The 9393-nt window shown below is 49.8% G+C and overlaps 1 protein-coding gene across 1 annotated transcript; it reads right to left on the bottom strand.

The window, feature by feature from the left end:
* Nucleotides 1–7328: 7328 nt before the first annotated feature.
* LOC127332064 (15-cis-phytoene desaturase, chloroplastic/chromoplastic) lies at nucleotides 7329–9041 on the bottom strand. Its single transcript, XM_051358312.2, has one exon. It carries the CDS (start codon nucleotides 8957–8959, stop codon nucleotides 7562–7564), a length of 1398 nt encoding a protein of 465 aa, XP_051214272.1. The 5' UTR covers nucleotides 8960–9041; the 3' UTR covers nucleotides 7329–7561.
* Between the last annotated feature and the right edge of the window lie 352 nt (nucleotides 9042–9393).

The raw sequence follows: 9393 nt of genomic DNA, 5'->3' as shown, positions 1-9393 counted from the left end.
TTGCAGCCATGGGTATCGACCTTTTATCCTCTTTGCTGACTTGATTGATATGAGCAGATGGGTGAAAAAAAATCAGTGGGGCCCACATGTAAGAATATGTGAACTAGCTAAGTTCCTCAATATACCCAGTATTTGTGTTAAGCTAAAAAAAACCAGTATTTGTGTTTATAATACTCCATTTAGAATTGTTTTCATTGGTTAATACTTGCACAATTAATCATTAATCTGTTAAGGGAAAAATAAGAAAAAACATCTCATAAATGAAATGAAGACAACGAAATCTAAGACATGGAATACAAAATATTACATATGCAACAAGGATAGGTATATATATCAAAACTAAAATTGCACGATATTTAATCTTGTCTAGGTGGAACTTTATCTAGCATTGCCACGGAGCGTGTGAATTTATGTCCCCAACGTCTTAGTGGTTCATGTGTTGGTTATTGGTGATGTTTGTCTGTGTGGCTCTATGATGCGACCGTTTAACTTCGCCAACAGTCTCTTCCTTTGAGTTGTTTCGAGCAAGTTCATTAGCTAGGCGAGACAATGTTGGCATAGTTACCTGCCTAGATTGGCGATGTGTGTGTCCCCGCCGATGTGCTGGGTGTGAATTATAATCTTCGTTGTGTGGTGATTCAACGAAGTTTGGGCATCTACAAGCATCTGCATAAGAATTTCTTGATATTGCCCACCACCAATGAGAACTGTGGCGACCAGTAAAAGAAAACGATGAGATTTTTTTGACTTGAAAAGAAATGATGAGAATTGTGGTGGCATAGTGATGATGAGCTCGTCTCCCCGGGAATTCTATCATCCCCATTATCCTATTATCATATATGTTACGGAGTATTCTCTTTCTCTAATATAGTAATATAGTATAAGTCAAATAAGGTTTCATTCAAAAATAAAAAGGCATCACATTGAGAACCAATCTAAGAGCATGTCTAACAGACCCCGTAAAAGGGACAAACCCGTATAATAACCGCCGATATACGGGTTTCGGCTCTACCCGGCCGTCTAGCACGCCCCGTAAAAACGGCCCCCGCATCGTTTTTTGCTGTTTTCGATTACGGGGCGGGTCGTCGCCCCCTACTTGTGCGGGGTGGGAGCGGGGATAGAGGGTGAAACCAGTATCCCATTTCCGAAAGCGCGCGCGGACATTTCAGTTCCCCCACCCGTTTTCCCCCGCGCGCCGCCGCAGCCACCCGCGCGCCGCCGCCTGAATCCGTCAGATCCGCGCCCCTCCGCCGTCCGCCGAGCCGCGCCGAGCTGCGTCGACGCCCGCCGCACCTCCGCCGCACCCCCGCCGAAGATCCGCGTCCCTCCGCGCGCGCCGCCGCCCTCCCGCCGTGGTCTTCTCCGCCGTTTTTCGCCGGTGAGTATTCCGCCGCGTTCTTCTTCGTTGCCGCCGTTAAAATGGTCGGATTTGGGGCTGATGTATGGTACACCGTGGTAGATGGCTTCGGAGGATGTGCACATGGCGGATTTGGACGCGACGTCGACCGATTGGTCCTCGTCGGATTCCGACGATTCGGACATCGACGAGTTGCTCAACGACGACGAGACGGAGATGATGCTGCTCCTATTCGGCTTGAAGCAAACGGAGGACCGCATGAAGCTGCTGGATCAGCGGAAATGATCCATGATGGGGCTTATGTGCATTCCGCGGAACCGCGCGCTCGGCCACGAACAGCTGATGCAAGATTATTTCGTCGAGGTACCGACCTATCCTCCCCGCCTCTTCCGTAGACGGTACCGAATGCGTAGGTCTTTGTTCGAGAGAATCGTCAAAGATTGCGAGGCAAATTGCGATTATTTCAAGCAAAGAAGAAATGCTGCCCAAGTCATGGGATTTAGCCCATATCAAAAAAATTCTGCCGCCATGAGGGTTATTGCATACGGTATACCAGCAGATTATACCGATGAGTACCTTCGCATTGGTGTGCAAACAACCACGGATTGCGTGCGTATGTTTGCCAAGATGGTGATCAAGTTGTATGGAGAGACGTATCTCCGAGCTCCAAATGAGGATGATACAAAAAGGCTCATGAAGATCAATGAAAAGAGGGGGTGGCCGGGGATGCTTGGTAGTTTGGATTGCATGCATTGACATGGAAAAATTGTCCAAAAGCATGACATGGAATGTATTGTGGCAAAAGCCGTGATGCTACCATTGTTCTTGAAGCTGTTGAAAGGATACGGATGTCGCCTAGAGGGGGGGGGGTGAATAGGCGGTTTAAAACTTTTACGAGATGGGCTTAACAAATGCGGAATAAAACTAGCGTTTACTTTGTCAAGCCCAAAGCCTATATACTATGGTTCACCTATGTGCACCAACAACTTATTCTAAGCAAAGGTTCACCTAAGTGCACCAACAACTTATGCTAAGCAATACAAGCAAGAATGTGATAGCAAGATATATATAACTTCAAGCACGATGGCTATCACAAGGTAAAGTGCATAAGTAAAGAGCTCAGGTATAGAGATAACCGAGGCACGCGGGAGACGAAGATTTATCCCGAAGTTCACACTCTTGCGAGTGCTAATCTCCGTTGGAGAGGTGCGGTGGCTTAGTGCTCCCGAACGCCACAAGAGGCTCACCTTGAGGTGTGGTTGCTCGATGCACACCAACGCCACAAAGGCCTCACCCCAAGATGCGGTACTCACACCACACACCGAACGCCACGAAGGCGCCTCACCTAAATCTCCGGTGACCCTCGCCACAAAGGCCTAGGTCACGGTTCCATTAAGGGATTTCCTTCGAGGCGGAAACCGGGCCTTACACAAAGATTGGGGCACTGATACGTCTCCGACGTATCGATAATTTCTTATGTTCCATGCCACATTATTGATGTTATCTACATGTTTTATGCACACTTTATGTCATATTCGTGCATTTTCTGGAACTAACCTATTAACAAGATGCCGAAGTGCAGTTGTTGTTTTCTCATTTTTTGGTTTCGTAAATCCTAGTAACGAAATATTCTCGGAATTGGACGAAATCAACGCCCGGGGGCCTATTTTGCCACGAAGCTTCCGGGAAGTCCGAAGAGGAGACGAAGTGGGGCCACGAGGTGCCTGCACCCTAGGGCGGCGCGGCCCCCTTGGCCGCGCGGCCCTGTGGTGTGGGGCCCTCGTGCCGCCTCTCCCGACCTGCCCTTCCGCCTACTTAAAGCCTCCGTTGCGAAACCCCGCACCGAGAGCCACGATACGGAAAACCTTCCGGAGACGCCGCCGCCGCCGATCCCATCTCGGGGATCCAGAGATCGCCTCCGGCACCTGCCGGAGAGGGGAATCATCTCCCGGAGGACTCTACGCCGCCATGGTCGCCTCCGGAGTGATGTGTGAGTAGTCTACCCCTGGACTATGGGTCCATAGCAGTAGCTAGATGGTTGTCTTCTCCCCATTGTGCTTCATTGTCGGATCTTGTGAGCTGCCTAACATGATCAAGATCATCTATCTGTAATTCTATATGTTGCGTTTGTTGGGATCCGATGAATAGAGAATACTTGTTATGTTGATTATCAAAGTTATGTCTATGTGTTGTTTATGATCTTGCATGCTCTCCGTTACTAGTAGATGCTCCTGGCCAAGTAGATGCTTGTAACTCCAAGAGGGAGTATTTATGCTCGATAGTGGGTTCATGCCTCCATTGATATCTCTGGGACAAGGATGTGAGAAAGTTCTAAGGTTGTGGATGTGCTGTTGCCACTAGGGATAAAACATTAGTGCTATGTTCAAGGATGTAGTTACTAGTTACATTACGCGCAATACTTAATGCAATTGTCTGTTGTTAGCAACTTAATACTGGAGGGGGTTCGGATGATAACCTGAAGGTGGACTTTTTAGGCATAGATGCATGCTGGATGGCGGTCTATGTACTTTGTCGTAATGCCCAATTAAATCTCACTATACTCATCATAATATGTATGTGCATGGTCATGCCCTCTTTATTTGTCAATTGCCCAACTGTAATTTGTTCACCCAACATGCTGTTTATCTTATGGGAGAGACACCTCTAGTGAACTGTGGACCCCGGTCCAATTCTCTATACTGAAATACAATCTACTGCAATACTTGTTCTACTGTTTTCTGCAAACAATCATCTTCCACACAATACGGTTAATCCTTTGTTACAGCAAGCCGGTGAGATTGACAACCTCACTGTTTCGTTGGGGCAAAGTACTTTGGTTGTGTTGTGCAGGTTCCACGTTGGCGCCGGAATCTCTGGTGTTGCGCCGCACTACATCCCGCCGCCATCAACCTTCAACGTGCTTCTTGACTCCTACTGGTTCGATTAAACCTTGGTTTCTTACCGAGGGAAACTTGCCGCTGTGCGCATCACACCTTCCTCTTGGGGTTCCCAACGGACGTGTCAACCACACGCATCAGGCACACATCCACAACTTAATTGGAGGCTCCCAACAAACCGCCACAAAGGCCTAGAATCCGTCTAGGGTTCCAAGAACCCAAGAGTAACAACCTTTTTGCTTTCACCACCACGAATCACCGTGGAGAACTCAAACCGATGCACCAAATGCAATGGCAAGAACACCACAAAGATGCTCAAGTCCTTCTCTCTCAAATTCCAACAAAGCTACAAAAGCTATTGGGGGAATAAGAGAGGAAGAACAAAGGAATTCACAAAGAACACCAAGATCAAGATCTATAGAGTTCCACTCACAAAGAGATGGATTTGATTGGTAGAAATGTAGATCTAGATCTCCTCTCTCTTTTCCCTCAAATGGGGGCAAGAATCATGGAGGGATTGAGAGATAGAGCAAGCTTCTCTAGTTCAACAATGGAGGAGAGAGAGAGTGAGAAAGGCTCCAGCCCAAGGAGGAAGAAGGGGGGGTATTTATACCCCCCAAGAAAATCGAGCCGTTGGGCAAAAAACAGGGCCGGATAATCCGGCCTAAATAAGGGCCGGATTATCCGGGGGGCGGATTATCCGGCCTCAGGGACAAAACCTGGTCAAAATCCGGCCAAAAATCCGGCCCCTATCCAGAGCTGCTTTTCTTCCGGTCCTTAGCCGATTTCGGGGGGGGCCGGATATTTCCGAAATATCCGGCCCGGATATTTCTGAAAAATCCGGCCAGGCAAAACTGCAGAAACACCAAAACTAAAACGGGCATAACTTTAGCATCCGGACTCCGATTTTGATGATCTTGGGCTTGTTTTGAAGCTAGGAACAAGCTCTACAAGATAATGCAGGAAACCATCATAGTCCAACAAGGGAGGATAGAAACAAATGATGAAAGGTTTGACCTATCTAAAAAAGACATACCGATAAAACCTCCAATCTCGAAAATGCAACAAGTTGCCCGTGCAAAAACCATTCTTGATGAACTAGAGCTTGTCATGAGAATAAGCACAAGCTCTAAATCATCACATGGATAAGATCCAAATAACAAACAAGAAAGATGATGAATCAAACTCGAAAACGCAACAAGTGATCTATGTGAAATCCGTTTTCGATGAATTAGAGTTTGTCATGAGAATAAGCACAAGCTCTAAAACATCACATGGATAAGGTCCAAATAACAACCAAGAAAGATGATGCAAGGATGCAAAGGTTTGAGCTCTCTCCGAACGATACGATCGAGTTACTCACTCGAGAGCCCTCTTGATAGTACGGCAACTAAACTATAAACCGGTCTCCAACTACACTATGAGACCGGTGAGAAAGAAATCCTATCAAGAGCAAACCTTATACTTGCGCATTCCACTTGAGCTCGATGACGACGATCTTGACCTCAACAAGATGGAACGCCTTTCTTGCTTGTGCTTGCTTGACGAAGTCTTGTGGATTGCTCCCCCATAATCCACCATGGAAGAGCTTCTTCTTCGGCGTATCTTCACATATCCATGATCACCATATGGATGGCAAGACTCAAGCAAAGGATCTCTTCGAGATGGCTCATCTTGAACTTGCACTTCATTTCTCCATGGCAAGCTTCAAGCTTATGAACTCTTCGAGTTGGCTCATCTTGAACTTGCACTTCATTCTTCATTCTTCATCATATTAATGTCTTGAAGTAACTTGAGGGCTCACTTCATCTTCATCTTCAAGACATACTTGACACTTGATATCCTTCATCAATTTCTTCTTATTGCAACCTTGAAGCCAACAAATGGTTCAAGAATTGCCTATGGACAACTCCTACAAATATAACTCAATGCAAACATTAGTCCATAGGGATTGTCATTAATTACCAAAACCACACATGGGGGCTCCATGCACTTTCAGCTGTGGCCTCTCAAGACTTATGGATTTGGCATGCTTCTTTTGGATTGCCGGGGACACTCAACGACATCAACATCTTGAATAGATCCCCTTTGTTTGCAAGACTAGTTGAGGGTGAATCTCCACCTTGTAACTACAAAGTTATGAACAATGAGTACACCATGGGGTACTATCTCACAGATGGTATTTACCCTAACTATGCAACCCTTGTCAAGTCCATAAAAGAGAAAAAAGACAAGGCTTTGACAAGAAAGAAAGCTTGCTTCACCAAAAATCAAGAGGCATGTCGCAAGGATATTGAGAGAGCTTTTGGTGTCTTGCAAGCAAAGTTTGCAATTGTCCGGGGTCCTGCTAGGTTTTGGGACAAGGAAACTCTTGTTGATGTCATGACATGTTGTGTGATTCTTCACAACATGATCATTGAAGATGAAAGAGTTTGAACTTCCCATGTTTCTATGACAATGTTGGCACCTGAGTGCAGCCCGAGAGGAACCCTGATCGGATTGAAGCTTTTCTTGCAGCTCATCGAGGCATTGAAAATGCCGAGACTCATCACCAGCTCACCCAAGATCTGATTGATCACCATTGGCAGTTGCATGGCCAATGATTTATTACATTCATTTCCCATTGTTGTATGTGTGAAACATTCATTTCCTATTGTTGTATGTGTGAAACATTTGTTATTTGTTTAATTCTTCCATTAGAACATTTGTTGACATTTCCGAAAAACATTATTGTAATAATTATGACGATTATTGTGTGATGTAAAACATTTATTTTATGTGAATGTTGTGTTGGTTCTAATATGCAATTTGTCAAAAAACCCTGTTTTGAGGGGTTGAAAACCCGGACGAGCTAGGTGGGGATACGGGGTCTGCTAGCTCGTCCGAGTTTTCGGCCGGCGAAAAGTGAATACAGGGCCCTCTACTCGCGTTTTAAGGGGCGAAAAAATACTTAGACATGCTCTAAGGTTGGGTGGTTAAGGACTGTGTTTCTCCAAAAAAGACATCACATCATGTTCTGTCCACAAGTTGTCACGTTGTGAGTCGAGAAGTTCCATTTCTTGAGGACATTACGATTAGCTTGTAAATAACCGTTTCTTCTATCGGTGTATGCCTTTTTGGCAAGAGAATCAGCAATTACACAAATGAGACCATTCAGGAAAACATGTACACAAACAATTAGAGGTATGCAGTATGCTCGTGCTGCCACTCTGACAGTATGTATGAACAAAAAAAACAAGTCGCACGGAGACCATTTTGCTCGGCTCAGCTCGACAAGACATCTCAACCAAAAATAAGCCTACACGCACTAGGAGATAATCCCATTGTCCTGGGCTAGAGCCTCGGCCGCCCTCCTCCCGGACACCATTGCGCCGTCGAACGTGGCCGAACACCAGTGATCCCCGCACACGTACACGCCGTCGCCGACCCTGGGTTCCCGCCCCGCCGGCGCCGTGGGCGGCGTCTGGTCCGGCTGCGCGAACCCGATGCGGTACGTCCTGAGGTGCACCCACTGCGCAACCTCCTCCGGCCCGAACCAGCCGCCGAGCTCCCGGACGGCCTCGCCGGCCAGCTCCGCGTCCTCCCGGCCGGCGAAGGAGCCCACCAGCGACACGGACACCAGCACCTTCCCCGCCGGCGCGTACGACGGCGCCACGCTGGTCGCGAAGAACATGTTGTTCACGATCCCCTCGCCCGACCCGTTGAGGAGCAGCACGGGCTCCTGCACCGCCGCGCGGTCCGCGGAGAAGTAGATGCACACGGTGCTCCTCTCGGCGGCGGGGGGTCTCGTTGGTAGCTGCTGCGGCAGGAGCTTCTCGGCCTCCGGCTGCTCGACGGCCACGATGACGCCGAGCGCCGCGGAGACGGTCTCGCCGGTGGTAAGTGTTACGGCGCCGGAGGACGGGTCGAGGGTGGTGGCGCGTGCGTTGAGGCGGACGGAGCCCGCGGGGAGGCGGTTGGCGAGTTGTGAGGCGATGGCGCCGATGCCGGCCTCCGGCAGCGCGTTGTCGCCGAGGGCGAGGCGCTTGAAGACGAGCTCGAAGAGGCGGGAGGAGGTGTCGAGCGCCGGGTCGAAGAATATGCCCGCGAGGAACGGGCGCAGGAAGCGGTCCACGATGGACGGCGAGAAGCCGAGTTTCTCCAGGTGCGTCGCGGTGGTGGTCTCGGGAGCGGAGAGGATGGCGTCGTCCGGGGTGGCGGCCGCGCGGAGGCGGGTGAGGCCGACGAGGAGCTTGTCGGGGAGGGAGCCGACCGGGGAGAGGAGCGAGGAGAGGGAGCGGACGGGGTAGCGGAAGGGGTCGGCGAGCATGTGGAACGAGGGAGAGTCGCCGCCGAGGTAGACGAGCGCGCCGGGGAAGAAGGGCTGGAGGCGCAGCGCCGGGTAGTCGAGCAGGCGCTGGCACTCCGGGTAGGCGGTGAGGAAGATCTGGAAGCCCCGGTCGAGCAGGTAGCCGTCGACCTCGTCCGTGGCGACGCGGCCGCCCAGGCGGTCGGAGGCCTCGAGAAGAGTGAAGGGCACGGAGAGGGCAGCCAGGTGGGTCGCCGCGGCGAGGCCCGCGAGCCCGCCGCCGACGATGACGGCCTGCTTGCGGGTGGCGTCGGCCGGGTTCGCGTTCACCGATGCGGAGACGGTGAAGCGGAGGACGGCATGGCGGCGGGGCGTGGGCGGCGCGGGCACGAGGAGGTGGGCGGCGTGGAGGCGCATGGGGGTTGCCGGCAGCGAGTGGCGGGAAGAGAGCGGGTTGAGACGATGCGGGGTACGGTTTTGGGAGGTGCAGGCAAAGATTGTCCATGGAGTTGTGGATATGGTGGTCCAGTTGCTTTGGACCGGGTGTTCGGCTGGAGAGGTGACCGAGAGACTGTAAAGTGGGGTCACTTACGCACGATGTGCCTGGATGATCGTGGACTGGGTGCAGGGATGACTCGTCGCGATGTGTGCGTTATCCTATCTGAATTTCTCATCCTAGAACGGAACTGCTCTGCGGCGATCGATCCTGATTGCGATTCAGAGGTCACTATTTGCAACGAATGTTACCTGTTCGGAATTTCCAATTTATATTTTTTCGTAATCAAATACTCTACTTAGGTTCATGTATAAATGTATAATGTTTCTTCCCTAAAAATATGTGTCTCAACTTT

The sequence above is a fragment of the Lolium perenne genome, chromosome 2, assembly GCF_019359855.2.
Source record: "Lolium perenne isolate Kyuss_39 chromosome 2, Kyuss_2.0, whole genome shotgun sequence".
Lineage (NCBI taxonomy): Eukaryota > Viridiplantae > Streptophyta > Magnoliopsida > Poales > Poaceae > Lolium > Lolium perenne.
The sequence above is the reverse complement of the archived record's forward strand: the minus strand, read 5'-3'. Positions and strand labels throughout refer to the sequence as shown.

Excerpts from the sequence above, each read along its gene's own strand:
- LOC127332064 (XM_051358312.2), bottom strand. The coding sequence starts at position 8,959 with ATGCGCCTCCACGCCGCCCACCTCCTCGTGCCCGCGCCGCCCACGCCC.